Here is an 18,893-nt window from a genome sequence, read left to right as displayed (position 1 = left end):
TCGGATTAGTATTCTCAATATAATCAATAATTAATGCAGCTACTAAGGTCGCCTACCTGATCAGGAGGGACACTCCAAAAGTGTCCCAGTGTGTTGGTTTAACAAAGTAAATGCGTTAGTATACTTACTTCTTTATAAAGACATAGTTTAGATTTAGACAATGGTATAAAGACAAAAAGCAAAATAATATTCTTTAATAATGCAATTATAACATTACGAGTCGGGCTGCGCTGAGCCCCCAGACCACCCGGGTCTTCTGTGGACATCTTGCGACTTATTCGATGTTATCTACATCAGATACAACGGCAGTTATCGATGAAACTAGCGCCGGAGATTAATTTATCAACTTTTGTATAATTTAGGCTCGTAATATTATACAATGATATAATTAAAGAATATTATTTTGTTCTCTTGACCTTAGCCATTGTATAAATCTAAATAAACTGTGTCTTTGCTTACGCATTTAGTTTGTTAATCCAACTTTTTGTTTTGCGCTTATAAAAAGAACTGTTTACTGTCTATACGTATATTGAAAGTTTTATTGTTTTTAATTCCACCAACCCGATTAGCCTACAACTTTTATACATGATAGATATTAGCCCTGATTTTTTGGTAGGTGTCACTCAAAGGGTTGTTTGCAAAAACCACCCGCAAAGCATAAATTATTTTTTTTTACCCGTAATAATTGATTTACGTGTAAAGACGTGAAACGACGTTTCCAGATGTATTTAAGATGTATGTCCTATCTAATTAGACGGATATAATTAATAATTAAAACATTTGATAGGAAACAAATAGAGAAATATAACCGTTGGGTTCCACCTTATTAAAAGTCATAAATTCCTACATTTAAATATACCAGAGCCTGGTGTTAATAAATAATAATTATAAAAAAAAGTATCCGAAACCCTTGGTAGTGTTCCTTCTAGTGTTAAGTACATCGTATGTTTAAATTATATAATCGGAATCAATTCGACCGGCACTGCAATGCCAGGACTGACTCTCGCAACAATACAATTTCCAAAAATCAGATTAATGTTCCAATTTCTGACCCCAAACTGCATCAGATATTTAGCTGATAAGAACAGACAAAAGTGGTTATTAATTATTACGAATAAGATACTTACGAAAGTTTCGATAAGCTACTTATGGTTGCGAGGTAAGAATATCATTTGCGAGAATATACGCCGCGTAGCGGTAACCAGAAGAAGCACAAAAGTTTTTCCCATGCAGGGGGCAGTGTAGCCATATCCGTGTGTGTAGTACCCTAACACTAAGGGTGTAAGATTTGAATAAGCAACACGGTCGGTATATATATTTAATAAATTATTATCTATAATGAAATATGTACACGCAATCGACCTTTCTCATTACAGTAGAACGTCAATTATCCGAGCTGCTTGGGACCGAGGTGATTCCGAAATTCGAATTGTTCGGATAATCGAACAGTTCGGAGAATGAAGCATGCATGTACTATTACCCGGCCGAAAGAAGATCCCCAAGAGGCGGACTCGGGCGATACAGTCCGTCGCTATGACGATTGGTCGAATCACCTATTTGGGCACACTTTTAAAGACGCGGCACACGTATTTTGGTTACTGGCTGAAGTAGGCACATGATTGTCGCACCGGCGACGAAGAGAGCGAACAAAACACATCGAGATCGAGTGGAATAGAGCGATCTGACCGACGAGCGCCAAAGCAATAGCGTAGGCATCTCAGATAGTTAACCATTAATATATAATAACATAAAAATTTCCTTATTTTTCAAACAATCTGTGCGAGATTGCGTTTGGGCTTATTTTAATCAGAAAAATCTAACCAAACCAATGATAATACTTTCCTGAATATATTGTGAAAAATAAGGAAATCGCCCCTACCGCCCCCCTCCAGGTCCGCCCTTGACTTACACGATGCAACGTGCTCGATACTTAATTCATTCCAATTCATGCCCACTCGAGACGCAGTGTGCCAAAAAACCATGCAATTCCCTTGCTTCCCCTTCCCAGCTTCTCTAATAAATACACCCGAGCTTCGAAGAAGCGTGGTTCGCTGGATTTACACGAATACAAAAAGGCCACGGAATCATTATCGATACCCGACGTGGAATCGAGAGCTCGCGTGCTTCGATGCTGACGAGCTTCACGTATTACGTGTACGATAACTGAGCATAACAAATTTGTCGTGATGTGGGTAGCGATTAAATTTAGATAACGCACAGTGTGGCGAGCAACATGTGATGGTAAACTGCGAAGGCGAGACGTCTGGAAGAAATACTGGTCCTTGGGTGTACGGAAGATCGTAATAATACACCAATGGCCTTCCAAACTTTTCGGCAGGAGTACATGCAAACGCCCGTGGTGACACGAGCTTATACAACAGCTTGTGTCATCACGACCCTTGCTGTGGTTTGTAGAACAACTTCTCCGGAGAAGCACCTCCACGTGCGCGGGACACGCGTCCCCGAAACGCGGCTGTATAAACCCCCCCGTTCTCTCGTTTCAGCAACTGGACCTGGTGTCTCCGTTCCGACTGTACTTCAATCCGACGCTGATAATCGAACAGTATCAGGTAAACAAACACTACGAAGTAACCAATACGATAGACCAATAGGCACCTAGTAGCTACCACTGTTATCTGATTGTTCTTTCAGCTATGGAGACTAATAACCACATTTTTGTTTTTCGGAAATATGGGTTTCAACTTCTTTTTCAATATGATCTTCACGTATCGGTACTGTCGAATGTTGGAAGAAGGTTCTTTCCGCAGAAGGACAGCTGACTTCGTAATGATGTTCATTTTTGGAGGCATATGTATGATCGTATCCTTTCCGTTAAACCCAAACACCGCCCCCCCCCCACGTTCGTTTCACGCGGCGCAAGCTTCCTCAGCTCTCAGTAGACATTTGCGTTCGTCGTTAACATAATGTTCTTAGGCCACGCGTTCACAGTTATGTTAGTCTACGTTTGGTCCCGACGGAATCCATTCGTCAGGCTAAACTTCTTCGGGCTCTTGAACTTTCAAGTAAGTGCGCCTCTACAGCAGAGCGCCAATTATCCGAACCTCGATTAACCGAGCCCAGTGCAGCTCTACCGATAAATTGATTTCTGTGTAATATAAATTAAGAGGTCACTCTGGTAATCACGCCGCAAAATTCGGCAACATTTGGGTCTTTTTTCTGATAAGGGAACACCCGGAACCTGGAAATTCAAAAAATTCTGAAAGTTTGCGAATATGTAGAGGATTGCCTCCTGATTGACCCCTGAAAATCCGGTTATTTTCCGATTCTTTGTTGTAACTCGTGAACTGTAAAATATTTTTTTTACCAAATGATAGATCTGATTAAGAGAAGTAACTTTTGTCTTGAAATTTTTTTTCTATCTCTTACAGCTCGCGAGTTTGCGGCGTGAGTACCAGAATGACCCCTTAACGCAGTACTACTCTTGTATTTAATAAGTAATTTTAGGTATAATTCCTATGGTTATAAACTGCGTGAAGTACATGCATGCTTCATTCTCCGAACAATTCGAATTTCCGAACCACTTCGGTCCCAAACAGCTCGGATAATTGACGCTCTACTGTACTTTCTTACTTAGCGGTTTCGCGGAGAGAGGCGGGTGACTTTCAAGTGTGCGTTGTAAATAGGCGCCGTACATGCCCTGGATGCTTCTTGGTTTCTCCGTACTCCTCGGTAATACGATATCCGTAGATCTAGTTGGAATGGCTGTAGGGCATATGTATTACTTTGCGGAGGATGTATTCCCGCGTCTGAGAGGAGGTTTCCGTGTTCTTAAGACTCCACAAATACTGTAAGTCCCTTTCGAACGATTAGCAATCTCCGCTGCGAATCTCGTCACATGTTCCACTTGTTCGTAGTAAGACTTTGTTCGACGCACACCCGGAGGATCCAGACTACACTCCACCGCCCGAAGACCGTCCCGGTGGATTCGATTGGGGTCCAGACGTTAACGTGCAGTGATTGGAGGTCCTGCTTCCGAATCGTCGCTCTCTCGTCGGTGCATCAAGTAAACTTTTATATTATTACGTACACAACATTGTTCCTTGAGTTTCCCAGCTGCTAACAAAAGTAATTACACTCGTCTGTAAGGAACCTAATCGACGCTAAGACTTCCAATTTTTTACAGGGGGTTACAATTTCTCACACGAGACACTTCGGTAATGCGTGTAATAACTGTATGTTTTAAGAGAATATTGCGCAAGAGACTAGTAACTAGGGACAGTATTTCTGAAGTAATCGACTACTGTGATACGATTTTCAGAAACGAACACACGGGAAAGCGGAATACAATTTCATACTGATAGGGAGCTTGTTAGAATCAAGCTTCGAACATATACCCTTTGCGTTTATGATGATGGTTTTCGAAACACCTATAAAGTACAAAATTTAAAATATACACGTAACAACAAATTCGCATTGCCTCGTCCTGCATTTCTTTACGATTTCGATTAATCTGTCTAGCGTGTCGTTGAGTTCGATTGCCCCTTCGCGATTGTCATAAATACTGTGCACAGTATGAATTTTTACTACAACCTCGTGCCTGATATAATATACAGTTTTACCTAAGCATAGAAAAGCTGCGACCTTTGTATCCTCGTTCCGTGACGGATTCCGTTCGAAAGTGAAGCTTGCGTTGTAAAATATAAGTGCTATTTTCACTCTACGAAGCTATGAAATTGAAACCCCTAATTTGAAAGAGCGATCTATTGTGAGAGCCTTGCGAAATCGAGCGCTGTAAATATTCTTATTTATTCTCCTATTTTAGATAATCCCATGGTCTTTATATGATACATTTGATACCAGATTTGTCGACCGAATGCGTAATATCAATGGTAGAATACATCACAGTCCTTTCTCATGGGCATTTCGAGACCGGAGAGTGTTTAAATGAATCATACAATAGCATTCCCTTGTTGGTGTTTGTAACTTGCGCGCATGGATGAGGAGCAAAGTCCAGCGGCTGACGCGTCGCGAAGGATATGTGTACATACTTCCGTTCAAATGAAACACGCCTGTTTAGGTATATCAGGTGGCACGTAGCCTCCGGGTGGACGTAATCCTCGGCCGCGGAGCTCCGTTTCCTTTTATCCCGCAATAGGATCTACCACGGCTGCTTGTTTGTTTTAGAACACCGTGCTGTCCGTCGTACTGTGATGTATTCGTATTATCAATCTAGTGATTGCATTCTAACGTATATTAGAACGGTACATTGGTGAAATCCATCGCGACGGAACGAGCGCGTCGCCGACAAGCCAAAGCATTACAAATGAATTTCCACTTGAATTATTTATGACTTATATAGTAATCGTCTTGTAAATACTAGGTAAAAATGTTATTTATATGACCATCGCAGTTAAATAAAATGGTACGGTTTAGTTGTACACATTGTATGCCATTAATCTGTATGTAGTGGTACATATCGATTTCTTTTCTCTCTTCTTCTTCTCTCGGGTGAAAGAGCTGATGCATTTATTTGACCTTCGATTGAACTTTTATATGGTAGCTTTGGAATTTTATTACAACTTTTTAAACATTTATTATACAGTAACTCGCGTTTACCGATAACGCATTACAGTGTTGCATGGTTGTGTTATTGTGCCATATAATGCGTAGCTGCAATTTCAGTGCCGCCAAGAGGCAAGGTAATTGGAGAATTTGTGTGCCCCCGTAAGGGGCCGGCCTTAAATTACGTGAGGGTGATTTTGGCGAATCCTTATTTCAGTTATTAAAATTCTTTTAAAGCTTTATGTACGGTGGTGCACGAAAGAAAGTGTACACCCTTTAAAATCGCATAACTTTTTTAGAATTCGTCCAAACGACTTGAGTTTTTTTTTTGAGAAGCTAGGATTAGTTTGATAAGTGAGGTGTTTCGTCGTTTTGAAAAAAAATGCAATTGGTCGGAATAGCGAGAAAAATAGTAAAGGCCGTTTTTTCAACTTTTTTCTGAACCTCTGATGAAAATTCCAAAATCGCGAAATTCCGAAATCAGCGATTGTCGACCTAATTCTGTGATCTTTACAACTTAAATCTACAAACGGGATTAATTCTCAACACAGGTTCAGAAAAAAGTTGAAAAACGACCTTTACCATTTTTCTCGCCATTCCGACCAATTGTATTCTTTTTTCAAAGCGACGAAATGCGTCACATAGAAAAGTAATCCTCCTAGCTTCTAAAAAAGCTCAAGTCGTTTGTACTAATTCTAAGTCACTGTAATTCATTTAACTCAGTTTCAGGAAATTTAAACTAAAACTACTTTTCTGGAACATTAATGATAGAATTTGTATTTATTGAAAATTAGGTTAAAAAATATTACGTAAGACGCTACCCGACTCCCCCCTTTGTAAGAAATTCGCCCCCTCCCCCGAAAAAGCCTTACGTAATTTAAGGATGAACCCCTAAGTGAGCTTGAACAAAATTCTATTTGCACGCAGATCGATCGCTAATATCTCTCCCTTCGAAATAGTATTTCTTTACAGCGGTTGTACAGGAGATTGGCGAGGTAAAGAATGATTTACAAAACCATTTATTTAGGTTTAAATAATAAATGATTCTCGTAACGGGATATAATGATGTATAACTAGTTACATATACGCAATGACATGGACTATAATACAATGATCAAGACTCTATTGTACATATTTTATTATATCGCCACCGTTGCTAAGAGCACTGTAATGTCATCTGGTTTACCACCTGTAAAATACAAAAACACGCTGTGGGTACAAATATACTTTTCCAATTCATTTACATTATCCTATGATACACTTCGGCAAGTAAGATCTAAAATCAGGAATGACTAGAAGTAGAGTGTTTTACTTCGATTCGTCCATTTACAATTTATCGTTTACTTCAATCTGACCATTGGGTACCACCTCGGATAAACGAAACGCCGGTTATGTACATAACTTACGAGTATCATTTATCGTGACTGTTAAACTCCAAGAGAAACGATAGATTTGTTAAGGATAAATTGTTCGTTCTAGTTTTAAGAAGGAAGAATGTCTGAGATACTATAGAAAAGAGTAGCAACGCCGATACAAACTCGTCACCAAAGTATAAGAGATAGGTACATGCATAAGACATAAGGAATTGTGAAATGTATCCTATAAATAAATCAAATATATATGTTTTATTAATCCTGTGTATCGTAAGGGTAACGGGCCAATCGACTTTAGGGCTGTACTTCCGAAAGGGACCGGTGGCCGGTCGAGACGAAACTTGGTGGGTATTACGAGGGGTGTGGAAAGACCCCAGATATACAATTTTAGGTTCGGCAATTAATGCGTTCAAAAGATACAGGGGTAATTGTGCATAAAAGGGTACACCTTACCGAGTTTTTTTAAATCACTTTACCACGGTTCCCCCTCTTAACAATATTTCCGTTGACTTATACCGACACAACGCATTCCACTTTCCAACTTCTCCCGGGTATTAGTATTGGTTGGGGCTAGATTAGTGCGGAAGGCGCGTAAAGCACGGTAGCGAACCGATGTGAGTTCGGCGATGCTAAAAATGAGACTGTGGTTAAAAAATTTCAAAAATAAAAAATGGCAGGGTAGAGGGGCCTGCACCAACGTCCAAAAAAAAATTTAAAAAAAATTCACAATTTTTTATTAATATTTCGGAAACTAATAAATACCCGAAGCTAAAATTTTAGATTTAGGGTCCGCACTAGGGTTGGGACTATTTGTCGAATTTTTCGGTATTCGAATATTATTCGAATAGTATGGTGTGAATTATAAATCAAGTTCTTTAGGTTCATTTGCCAGGGTGAAATCTTGTAAACTAATTTTGACCCACTTCACACCATATTTGAGTATTATACATCAGTATTCGAATAGTACTCGAATACTTGGATATTCGAATTAATACATCAGTATTCGAATACTCAAATATTCGAAGTTTATTCGTAGCATTCGAATACTTGTAAAATATTCGAATATTAAATTATTCGAATAGCCCCAGTCCTAGTTCACACCCCCTCCCCCCAAACCTCATCTCGATCGGCCACCGGTCCCTTTCGGAATAATATCCGACTTTAGTGTTAATATCGTTCCAATTCACGTACCTATAGTGTCAATTCCATTCTCTCTAGCACTTTGGGCGAACGGAGACATAAATGCGCCGTCGAAAGCTAAACTACGCGCCATCCAGGCTATCGAATTAGCGACTCCCTGTATTTTCGTAGGATCTCTTTCCCCTTGGACCTTGCGCATTTCGGTGATAAGCAGCCCGTCAGGCACGTTATCGAACACCCCGTCCGTTGCCAGAAGGATCACATCGCCGTCTTCGACTCCGAAGCTCGAAGTGTCCGCGGACTCTGGACTGAAACGGGAAAGTCTATAGATCGCAGGGTCTCTTAAGGGTCTTCCAGACGCTGATGCATGTTGCAGTGAAACGTTGATACACGTGCTACGTCTGTAGATCGGTTTCCGTGTTTCAGCATCAGAAGCGGAACTGGCATCTTGCTCATCAGCTAGGCGAGTGAGCAAGATGCAAGTCACGAACCCTGCATCGTGATGCATGCATCAGTGTTTCACTGTAACATGTATCAGCGTCTGGATATCCCTTTACGGCACAGCACTCTCCCTTCCGTTAACTGCAATACCTGTCGCTAAGTACCAGGCCGGAGTGTCCCGGAGGCGGAAGAGACAGCTGAAACGGAGTATTAAAATAATGCTGTTGCTCCGAGGAACGATGAACTACCTCCCCTTTCCTTACAACTACAAAACCACTATCGCCGATATTAGCCGCGTAAATGCTGCTGGTCTCTTTGTTAAGGACTATAACGCACGCAGTGCTGCTACCTGAAACGAACATTCGCTTAGTACGTGGGAGACCAAAGATTGCGCGAGGCGATCTCGATTGTGCTTCGTACCTAATATGGGTTGTTTATTTTCTAGTAATTCATAGTAACTACGTGCTAGTAATCCGGCCGGTTCGGAGGCAGTGAACCTGCCCATGGAGACCAGCCTCTCGCACGTTCTCATTAAAAAGCTGGAGAACTCTCCCGGGTCGATCCCGTAGTGTCTCCACCCGCCGACGCCGTCCGCTACGCCTGAAAGTATTAGAACCGTGGAAATCTCTTTGTCCGTCGATTTGTGTGGTTTACGAGCTCTTTCGGTAGCGCCGATGCATCGCCGGGGCTGTCAAGCTGACGTTACCTATGACTTCCACAGCCTTGAATTTGGCACTGAACCAGGCATCGTCGCCGAACTGACCCTTGCGCATACGTCCCCGCGTGAAGTCTTTGGGGAAGCCGCAAACCGCCGATATAAAGGACGGCTCGCGACATTTACTCACGCTGGGATCGGTGCAGGCTGTATAATTCGATAGGCCGTTCCATATCGCTCGGGACAGCAGCCTCCCCGTCCAATAAATGGACTGCATCGTGCGGCGGAGCTCAGATTTTCGCGACGCACATCGTTAGCAATTGAGCGACGGATCCGCATGAATCGTCCAGTGGGCTCACGAGCGTAACGCAGGCATGCTTCGATGACACTGTTCACGTGAGGTGCATTTAAGGCCCAGCGAGTTTACCGTTGGCTGCTTTCGCCGCGCTCGACAGCGGCCCTGCCGTTTGCGAGCGTCTATCCACTTCCGAGAAATACGGGGAACGGCGACGATACTCGAAATGGAATTATCGCCTGCGAACGGACTCGAGACGAGAAAGTATTTCTATCACACTGGTCCTCTGCTAATGAACCGACCTGAACTGAGTAGTATTGCACCCAGGGCCGTGCTGGGTTTTGGCCGCGCAGGTGCAGAAACAAATTGCCGCCCTTCTTAATTCAGTATTCTTTAATTAAGAATTTAATATGCAGTGTTTACTTTTATATGTATACGTACATGATTTTAAACAGTTATCATGCAAAGAGTTTCGATTATTATTCTTATTAATACAAATTTTTGATATAATAAACGGCCGCCCAGGTGCGGGGGCACCTTCTGCACCCCTGCCAGGAACGGCCCTGATTGCGCCTATATACATGCATAACTGTATCGTCTCGCGGCTAGCTTCACTCCGATCTTTGGCGGGCATGCACGTTGTCTCGAGAGGGTCTAAAGAGTTTTGTTAATGAGGAGAGAATATGGGGTGAATTAGAAGTTTTTTGAAACGCTGGGACTTTCGAGTTTTTAGTATTCTTTGTGTAAAAGTAAAGCCTGTAGCTTTGGCGAGGCTAAACTACGATATATCCGCGAAATGGATTAGCCCGATAGCGCGGTTGTTTTTCGACCCGTTGACGTCATTTCTTAGCCGCTGTCGGAAAAATCTATTTTTATTAATACATCTTATCTTCTATTTTCGTCAGCGCTAGACACAACGTCGTTTCTAATTAGCGTGGAATATAAAACCAGGATCGGGATCGGGTGATAGTAATCGGGTCATACAGGATCGTGAAGTTAGCTGCGCGAATCGAAAGTGTTGCTTGCGATTCTCAAACGGGTATCGAAATTTAAAGCACCGCTGCAAGGTTACGCGTCTGTTGCCAGTGTGTTCGCGGACGTGAAAGTGATGTTCTAGGAGTGAAGTCCAATGGGTCACGGTAACCTGTTTCTAAAAATCGAGTGGAGTTTGGAGATGTGGACTGATGTAGGAGAACGTTAGCGAGAGCATGATGCAGCAGTGATTTGTGAGTGAATATCAATTGTTTCTCATTTATTGTTTATTTAACTATAATGTGCGCCACGTTGATTCGATTTCGATGAAAATGGGGACGAGGAAACGTAAATTAATGAGGAAGCAGGCGATTCATTTTATCGTAAGAAAGTACCGACATTAGATCGAGAAGAAAATGTGAAAATTCGAAGCGAATTTTCAAATTCTCAAAACTCGAATCCGGAATTTTTTAAGGCTTCTAAACTTTCTGAACTCGAAACTGTAGAAAGTTGAGAAACCCACCCCGCGCTTTAACATGCGCCATATTGGATCTGTTAAGAACGCATGCGCAACATTTTCGCGGTTTTTTCCAAAAACGCGCGGGAAAGGATGCTGGCAATGAAAGTTCGACGTCGGGGTGGGGGGTTACACAAGAATAACAGCGACCCGTTCGTTTGAGTAAATCGCTTTACTAATGTTTATTAATAAACATTTCATATAGATTATTTTAATTCATTCATAATTTCAATACCTGTCTGCTTGCTGTTGTTTCTCTTGTTGTTTCTCGATGCCGCAATCAATGAGTTTTATCGTTATTTACACTATTCAGTATAAAATGCGAGTTCAGGATTAAATCACACCACTATGTTTGATGGACACTATCTGTCATCGATTAATAATCATCAATGCTTGTACTCGGGAAAATGCGTAGAGGGCAGTAGGGCAGTATTTTCGTTATCACTAGTGTTGTTGGTATTTAATTCTTTAGGGGAACCATTATTTATGTTACATTCTAGACTAAATGTATCGTCTAGTGGGCATTTGTTAATATTAGGCAAGTGATTAACATCGATTCCACGAACTTCGGGGAGGAGCTTCTCTTCCTGTTCTTCTTGTTCTTGTTGATGATGGGTTTGAGCATTTTCAGTCTCGTCGTTGTCGAGACCGTTGTCGGTGTGGGGCGGGGATGGATAATAGCCGCGCTGTTGTATTGGCAGTTGCTGTTCCACCGGCAGTTGGTGTTGTTCATCTTCTTGCTGTTCTTGCGACGGCGGCTGCAGCTGTGCGTCCGGCAGCTGTACGCGATGATGGTGGTGGTGGTGAGGCTGGCGCTGGTGCACGCATTGCGGGTGATGTAAGTGATGGCGCTGCGTCATCGTGCCCATCGTACCACCACCAGCGATCACGGGCGGAGGAGGCGGGGGCGGGGGCGGCGGCTGCTGCGGTGGCCGGTGCTGCACTCCGTCCTCGCTACTCCACCGGGCTACTTGTTGTTGAGCTTGAATAAATGCATCACTAGAAAATAACAAGATTACACGAGGCCATTGGATCTATTCCACGACCACTAATGCGCACGTCGCGCCGCACGGTATGCACGCTCGCACGCGCTCCCGACAAGCTCCTGATCGCCAGACCCTCCACTTACCTTCCCAATACGATCCTCGTGCAGGCCCTCACAGGCAGCGCGAAGCGTTACAATGCCATTCCCCTCTAAACCCGACGGAAACGGGGCACGGTTCGAAGGTAAATTAGTAACGCTTCGCGTGTGCCGCCATCCCACAGTGGAGCTCCGTATATGCATGGGTTACCGACAGTTAGTGCGCCGTCGTTGCGCCGTTCCAAGGAGAATCTGGCGCTGTGATCGACGGATTAACGCGTGCATATACGTCGGCGCGTCGCGTGCACAGAAAGCGTTCTAACCAATGATGCGCGCGTGCGAAGCCTTGCAATCGCGGCCACGTGCAATCTCCTTCATCGGACCACGTGCTTCCCCGTGCACGTTGGAAGGCTGTGATCGACGAGGAGGAATACCTTCAGATAAGGATAAGTGCGGGTCGTTCTGACGCGTGACAAACGGTAAATAATCGCGGGTCGGGTACAGATCGCTCTGTAAAGAAAGTGATTCTAGATCTCAGCGTACCGCGCGCGAATATGGAGTGGGCACGCTACGGATGCTCGCAACGCTTCTCAGGCATTCAGCAAGAGCCATAGGCCATCGTCGCCATAGCTTGCAGCACATTCACAGCGCATTGCGGAAGCAGCTAAAACAGTAGAGTTGGCATGCGGAAGTTTGTGTGTATAGGGCTGGTCGGATGCGGTTCGTTTGCGGTTTCGCTTGGATTTAGTCCATAGACCCGGCTAGAGACCGAGCTGCGAATTTGTCATCGGATAGAAATGACGAAGAGGTATGCCGAGTCTATTTATATTCCGTTCGTACGACGATATTTGGGATAGTATTACATGATCGGTTCCGAGGCTCGTGAATGGCGTTTATCGCGAGCGTGCACCAATCCTTATCTGAATGCGCGTTCACGGCAGTGATGGGAATAATTATTCTTCTCTGAATGCCCCCCTCGAGAACCTAGTTCGTTTCGTTGGAGCAGAAATTTCGATTCCCAATCACTAGTCGAGGCACGCGTGGACTCGTAGGGTTTGCGGGGTTGGCTGGGTCAGTTGCACGACGATTCATTCTCGCTTTCTCTCTCTCTCTCTCTCACTCTCTCTCGCCCTCTCTCTCTCTCTCTCTCTCTCTCTCTCTCTCTCTCCCTATGTATATCTCGCTTTATCTACGAAGCCCGCGCTCGGTATTGAAAGAATCTGCGATACCTTTCGCTATCGGGCGTTTCACCCCTAGCGTTTGAGCCTCTGTCAAGATCGGCAGTTTCATAGAAACCCTCCTCCACGTGTTGGGCGGGCTGGAGGGTGCTGTAAGGGCTTCGAGACGATGGCTGACCATATCTACTGTAGGTATCGTCGCGGCCGCGGCCGTACCTTCTGCTTCTACGTAGGAAATCGAATGAGTTCAAGTTAAACCGTGGCCGTGTCGGGTCTCGTTCTCGTTCTCGGTCCCCTTACTCGTCATCCGTTAATATCCCAAATAGCTCCTCGACACGGGCATCATTCTCGTCGCGCGACTCTACTCGGCGTGTGGCACGGTATAAACAGACTCTGCATGTGTTTCGTCGAAGCTCTACGGTGCAAGTGAAGATTGCCGAGATAACGAGTGGCGCTCGCGACGCGACGTATGGGGCATACGTATATGCAGGTAAATGTGTCCGGTCACGCGGGCGCTGGCAAAGTATCGCTGCAACGGGGCTACGCTAATTGCTACTGGGTGCCCGGGCACGTGTCTCAGATCTGATCCGACGCAGCTGTATTTGGCGCAACTTTCAAAGCACAAGATACAAAAACATAAAACCAATTGGCGAGAAGAAGAAAACAAGATGGTAGGTAAGCAATGACGTATCGATGACAGGCGAGTGTGCCGGCATGCGGCAGTGTGAGAAGTCTGGCCGAATGGGGGGCGCAGTCCCCGGGCCGTCCGGCGAGCGGAACGGCAGGGAGGATGGCGGCTGATCGCGCGATGGAAGGCGTACGCGTCTCGGTAACCGCGGAGGACACGCGCGCCGCAGGCCGATGTTCCGGACCGGTCCGAAGCGTTATGCAAGACAATGTATGTACAATCCGATCGAACGATGGAAGCGATGAGAAGAACGTCGAGAAGAAGGAACGTAAGCATGGCGAAGCGCCTATTCCGCATCAGTTCTTACCCTTGGGAGGACTCGCTACAAACGGAGGAATCTATCCCGCAGTGGTGGTCGTGGCCATCGTTGTCGGAGCCGGTCGGACTGACGCGGATCGACACCGAGTGCCGCTCCAGCTGCTTCTTCAGGTCGTCGAGATTCCGTATGCGGAGAGGGCCGCACGTCAGCTTGCCAAGCTCCGTCTCCTCGTCCTCCTGGCCGCCAATGTACGCCTGCTTGTCCACGTTCTTGCAGTACGCGGTCGGATAGCCGCATTCCGTCTGCGGCTTGCACACCGCCTCTCCCTCGATCAGGTTCCCGCTGGCGGAGGGCGTGCCCGGCAGGTCCCGATGGCTCGCCGCATTCATCAGGGCCTGGATGATGTCGCCGTGGTACCCGTTCAGTTGGTCCAGGGTACGCTCCAGATCGACCACGGTGCCTCCTCCTGGCCCTGATTCAATCGTCGTTCCGGTTAACGTCCAGCCTTTCGAATATACACTGTATATACCCGTGATCGTGCACGGAGGGTCGGTGCAAGCGGCTCGACCTCATTAGCTACTTAATCGTGAGCATCCTGTTCAGCCTAGCCTTGGATCTCAAATTGGGATCAAGCGGAGAATGATCGAAGCCGTTGCACCTTCCCTTCGTGGGTTCGAGAGCCATCTACCGACTCTTTCGTGTGACTAGTAGTCATTACAATACCGTAACCACCGTGTTTCTTTAAAATTCCCTTCTCAGGCAACTTTGTGAGATTGTTCGGTTGGAGGTCAATGAAAGAGACAACTTCCTCCGCCCCTGTATCCCCGTCCTCGTCGTTTATGCCGAGCCTGTTCATCTGCGACTTATGCTCCCTGAAAATGGCCATTTAGAGGAACGGTTGGTCTCACCGTCGAATCGGAAAGACTCGGGGATGAATCACGCGCCCAACGTTCATAGGTGTGCTAAGAATTATCCGCGTCTCCTGAATCAAATCCTCTCGATTCTCTCGCGACCAGCGTCGCACCTTTGAACGTTGAGGCTCCGAGGCCTAATGCAGACCCCGTCTCCCGTCGCGTTTCTCGTTTCGGCCAGTCTCAAACGGGGCCGTGAGAAAACTGTTCGTGTCCGTGTTTCGTGCTGATTTAAAACCGTGACACGAATACGAACTGACGCGAGGGACGAGGGCCCACGTATCCGTGGTTCTTTTCGTTGGCTGGCTAGACTCTCGTCTACCGACATCACCGGGTGCAACTAGCAAGCGAGTAGCGTTTCGATTGTTCTGGTAGGGTTGCAATCGTAGTGTCTCGGAGAAAGTAACGAACGAGGCATGCTGGAGAAGGTGCCCACGGTGCGAGCCCTATCGACGGAGCTCGGTAAGTACGAGTGTGCGCTGCATTCAAAAGAAAAGTCATGCGGTGCCAGGGTGAAAAGACAATGGCAAGCAACTGCTACGCGTGCACTCTCTGCCCTCCTCTACTTGGACCGACCACAGCGTGTGTGTTAGGAACGTGGCGATGTACAGGTGACGTTGATTCGGTCATGTTTCTTCGAGCCTCGATGTACAGCGGGCGTGAAATTCGGTAGAACGAAATGTAAGGTGGGAGCAACGAGCTACTGGAACGTTTGCGATAAGTGAAGGAGGCATAGCTTAACCGCCAAGTGAAGCTCTGGCTGTGATTCCAGTTGGATGAACGAACGAACGTGAATGTCAAGGCGGAACCACGCATTCGGCAATAACGAGAGTTCGTCATTCGGCGAGCGGATCTAGCGGCGTAGGCAATTCGCCGATTATCGAACGCTTGCGCGAGCTTCTCTACGGATGTGCGCAGCTCCCGAGTCGACATGCTCGGGTAAGCGCATAGCGCGGAGGTACACGCGAGCACTTCGGTATACCGAATTCGGTATTCGCCGAGTGCCGAGTGTGCGGTGCCGCCTTTACGCAAAGGAATTCGAGCCAAATGCATCGTGCCGTTATGCGATACGAAAAATCCTCTGAATGCTTGTTCCACCAAACGAAAATCCTTACGGTAACATCTCGGGTGAACCAAACAGAGGGGCGGGGCAAAAGAAACGAAAGGGCAAGGTGTCGGAAGAGAAGTTCGGTTCGTGATCGTTCCTCTGGGTACATGATCCGCGCTTCTGAATCCCTGAGGTAGCTCTCGCTGACTGTTACATTGTTAATCGAGGGCTCTCGACAAGAATTCGACGCTCCGTTGTCGCGACCCGTCCAAGTGTGCGCGCGTGCATGTGTGTACACGTGTTTGCCGTTGCGCGCGAGATACAACATTGTTCGCGCGGACAAAACGAGGCAGGCCAGCTCGAGGCGATGTTCCGCACCGCTTCCACCGGCGCCAACGGTCTCTTGTGCCTTCTGGGAACGATCTACGACGAGCTGAGCTGTTTCGTTGCCGTTCTCCGGTCGGTGTGTTTGGGTTTCGAGATGATCGATAAACTATGGTGACATAACGGCGAGACACATGAGACTTACTTGAATCTTGGCCCGTCTGCGGTGGCGACGTTATGGGGGGGTTGAAACAGCACGCGCTGGGTCTCGCCGCGGCTAGAAGTATACTAATATAGGCATGCCGCGGGTATTTCACGGTTTTTCAACCCTTCGTGGTCTTACTGCTTCCTCCTCGAGTTCGTTCGTGTGGCAAGGTGGCGAAGGTAACACAGACTTTCCTTATCACCGACATATGTACGTACTTATGTATGCATGTACACTCCTGTCCATAAGTCATCAGACACTTCCTTACCTTCAGCAAACTGACCATTGTATATAAGTCTCTAAGGTGACTTTATTACTTTATTTTGATGTATGTACTTATTACACGCTAGTACTTAAATATAAAATTGACAACACACTGTATAATTTAAATAAATATTTAAAAAGTAAGAATGCACAGTATGTTTATTGTTCCCGTATTCACTATTCGTGCGCTTTGAAAGTTAAGGATCGACTGGAAGATGCTTCTACACCATACAGAAGTATGAAAAAATTAATCGAGAAGATGCCACTGTTAGTTCAACCATTTGTTAAGATTTTTAAATGTATATTCTGTATAAATAAATCTTTAACTTTATATCACTATGTACGTCATTCCGTACCCTCTTACCAACTTCGCTAAGTGTCCGGTGATTTATGGACGGGGTGTATGCGTCTACGTATCACGGGCAGAGACTTTCTGCGAGACCACAAAGGGTTAAAGCTGTTTAGGAGGCGCGAGATCGGTTGCGAGAGAGACGGCGCGGGGTCCCGTGGCGTCTCCGTTCTCCGTCGTTCGCGCCCCTTTCATCTTGCTCGAGCACTCCGCGCGAGAAATCATTCATACAGAGGAGTTCACCGTGCAAGAAAGTCTCGTTTTCTCGATCCCTTCCGAGCCGGCGACATTAAAGAGCCGCCTCGCTGCTTCGAGGAGACGAGGGGGGCTAGCTAGATTCCTCGAGCTCCGTGGAACGACGGGACGAAGACGACTCCGCCACTACCGGAGTGGACAGTACCGCGGGCGGGGTCGGGTGGCTTTGTAGATGTCGAATGAATGCCGTGTGACATGGATTCGTGTGACGCAAACATTAATGGAAAACCAATATATAAGTAGAAGCGAGATGTGTCTTTGGCGATCGTTGATGGATCCTTTTGAACGCTAGTTGCTGGGGTCTTCCCTAGGTTGTCTCTTAGAAGCGTATAATGTATATATATATAAATATATATATGATCGTTCGTGATCTCCAAACTTTGGCGCGTAGCGTATAAAATTCGTCGAACGTCCTTTGGACGCTGCTCGCAGCGGAGAATCAATTAATTGTAGGCGAAAAAACGAACCTCGGGTGGTGGAACTCGATCACAAGATCTTCGGTAATCTCTGCGTTACTGGGCAGCCGCGTTACTGATTCCCCCAAAGCCGACTCCCCGATGCTACTCTTTCCCAAACTCTACAAATACCCAAATTCCGAATGCCTACATAATCAACAAGACAATCTTATTGAAAGAGCGCACGCGGAAAGTTTGGATCCCTCGAGCTTTCAAGCTAACGCGCGAGAAAGTCTATGAATCGTCGGACAGATCTAATTAACGCGGCCGAGAGTGTCGCCTAAAGTGTCTGTGTGTGTCTAGCCGGATAAGTGGACTGATAAGCAACGAAATGACCGTCGTACCTGTAGTTAGGCATACTGTTGAAGTTGAGGATCTTGCTGTGCACGTTGTCCAGGACCGCGTGCTCCGGATGGTGGTTCCTGGACACGCCCTGGTAACCTTTCTGCAGGGGTTTCTTCGCGTACGGTTGATCGTACTTCTGGACGGTGCTCTTCCTTCTGCGAGAAAACGATCGATTACGGTGGTGTCGGCGCCGCGATCGGGACAATCAGAAAACGTCGTTAAAAAGCGCATGCAAGCTACGAGTGGGACCTGGGGGGTGGTTTGGGGGGGGTGGTTTGGGGGGCGGGCGGGGCTGGGGGTTTAGGGGAAGCTTGAGACGAAGACTCCTTCGTTTTGTCCATCGTCGAAGAGTATCGCCGACAACGTACGCGCTCGGTTACATACTTGGAGGTGGTCTGTTGGAGGGGTTACATACGTTGTATGTTGCCGTCGAGTCTCCTTAAAAAGTACAACTTGATGGAACGTGCGCGATACTTTACGAGAAATCTCAACGGTGTGCCCGGTTCAACATTGCGATCAGTCGGTGGCGCAAGGTTGACGCTACTTTAGCCCCTAGACACTGCGGGACCAACAATGAAGCCGATGACTGGTCGTGCGGGCGTTGAAGCAGGACAC

General features: G+C 46.1%; 3 protein-coding genes across 15 annotated transcripts in view; 1 reads left to right on the top strand and 2 right to left on the bottom strand.

Annotated features, from left to right (window-relative positions):
* The first annotated feature begins 2,076 nt into the window (after positions 1-2,076).
* Positions 2,077-13,123, top strand: Der-2 (Derlin 2). Of its 2 annotated transcripts, XM_076828506.1 has the most exons (7): positions 2,077-2,407; positions 2,505-2,570; positions 2,653-2,820; positions 2,901-3,023; positions 3,645-3,808; positions 3,876-4,003; positions 13,100-13,123. In XM_076828506.1, the coding sequence occupies exons 1-6, from the start codon at positions 2,315-2,317 to the stop codon at positions 3,976-3,978; spliced, it is 717 nt and encodes a 238-aa protein (XP_076684621.1). In that variant the 5' UTR covers positions 2,077-2,314; the 3' UTR covers positions 3,979-4,003; positions 13,100-13,123. The 2 variants fall into 2 exon arrangements, with proteins under 2 accessions (XP_076684621.1, XP_076684619.1); XM_076828504.1 differs by lacking the exon at positions 13,100-13,123 and having other exon boundaries at positions 2,092-2,407; positions 3,876-6,728.
* LOC143377338 (protein phosphatase PTC7 homolog) lies at positions 6,527-9,731 on the bottom strand. Its single transcript, XM_076828503.1, has 5 exons — positions 9,184-9,731; positions 8,898-9,077; positions 8,628-8,826; positions 8,088-8,344; positions 6,527-6,712 (listed from the first exon to the last, which is right to left on the bottom strand). Exons 1-5 carry the CDS (start codon positions 9,407-9,409, stop codon positions 6,663-6,665), a joined length of 912 nt encoding a protein of 303 aa, XP_076684618.1. The 5' UTR covers positions 9,410-9,731; the 3' UTR covers positions 6,527-6,662.
* Mmd (disintegrin and metalloproteinase domain-containing protein mind-meld) overlaps positions 11,070-18,893 on the bottom strand; it is a 59,655-nt gene continuing 51,831 nt past the window's right edge. For 7 of the 12 annotated variants that reach the window (XM_076828495.1, XM_076828491.1, XM_076828496.1 and 4 more), the window contains 6 exons: positions 18,278-18,433; positions 16,611-16,682; positions 14,846-14,994; positions 14,171-14,594; positions 13,227-13,400; positions 11,070-11,915 (listed from right to left, as the gene is read on the bottom strand). In XM_076828495.1, coding sequence (XP_076684610.1) covers positions 11,303-11,915; positions 13,227-13,400; positions 14,171-14,594; positions 14,846-14,994; positions 16,611-16,682; positions 18,278-18,433 — 1,588 coding nt within the window. In that variant the 3' untranslated portion in view covers positions 11,070-11,302. The remainder of the gene's footprint in view (positions 11,916-13,226; positions 13,401-14,170; positions 14,595-14,845; positions 14,995-16,610; positions 16,683-18,277; positions 18,434-18,893) is intronic. The other 5 variants (XM_076828494.1, XM_076828500.1, XM_076828499.1 and 2 more) reach the window with 5 other exon arrangements.

Source organism: Andrena cerasifolii, chromosome 15 (assembly GCF_050908995.1).
Source record: "Andrena cerasifolii isolate SP2316 chromosome 15, iyAndCera1_principal, whole genome shotgun sequence".
NCBI lineage: Eukaryota > Metazoa > Arthropoda > Insecta > Hymenoptera > Andrenidae > Andrena > Andrena cerasifolii.
This window is presented reverse-complemented; position numbering and strand designations above follow the sequence as displayed.

What these genes read in the sequence shown, in the direction of transcription:
- Der-2 (XM_076828506.1), top strand. Translation starts at nt 2,315, where the DNA reads ATGGCCTTCCAAACTTTTCGGCAGGAGTACATGCAAACGCCCGTGGTG. An exon ending in TCATCACGACCCTTGCTGTG is followed by an intron (nt 2,408 to 2,504) that starts GTTTGTAGAACA and finishes CTCTCGTTTCAG; the next exon opens with CAACTGGACCTGGTGTCTCC. An exon ending in TCGGGCTCTTGAACTTTCAA is followed by an intron (nt 3,024 to 3,644) that starts GTAAGTGCGCCT and finishes CGTTGTAAATAG; the next exon opens with GCGCCGTACATGCCCTGGAT.
- LOC143377338 (XM_076828503.1), bottom strand. Translation starts at nt 9,409, where the DNA reads ATGCAGTCCATTTATTGGACGGGGAGGCTGCTGTCCCGAGCGATATGG. An exon ending in CAAGGCTGTGGAAGTCATAG is followed by an intron (nt 9,078 to 9,183) that starts GTAACGTCAGCT and finishes TAATACTTTCAG; the next exon opens with GCGTAGCGGACGGCGTCGGC. An exon ending in GAATGGAATTGACACTATAG is followed by an intron (nt 6,713 to 8,087) that starts GTACGTGAATTG and finishes TGTATTTTACAG; the next exon opens with GTGGTAAACCAGATGACATT.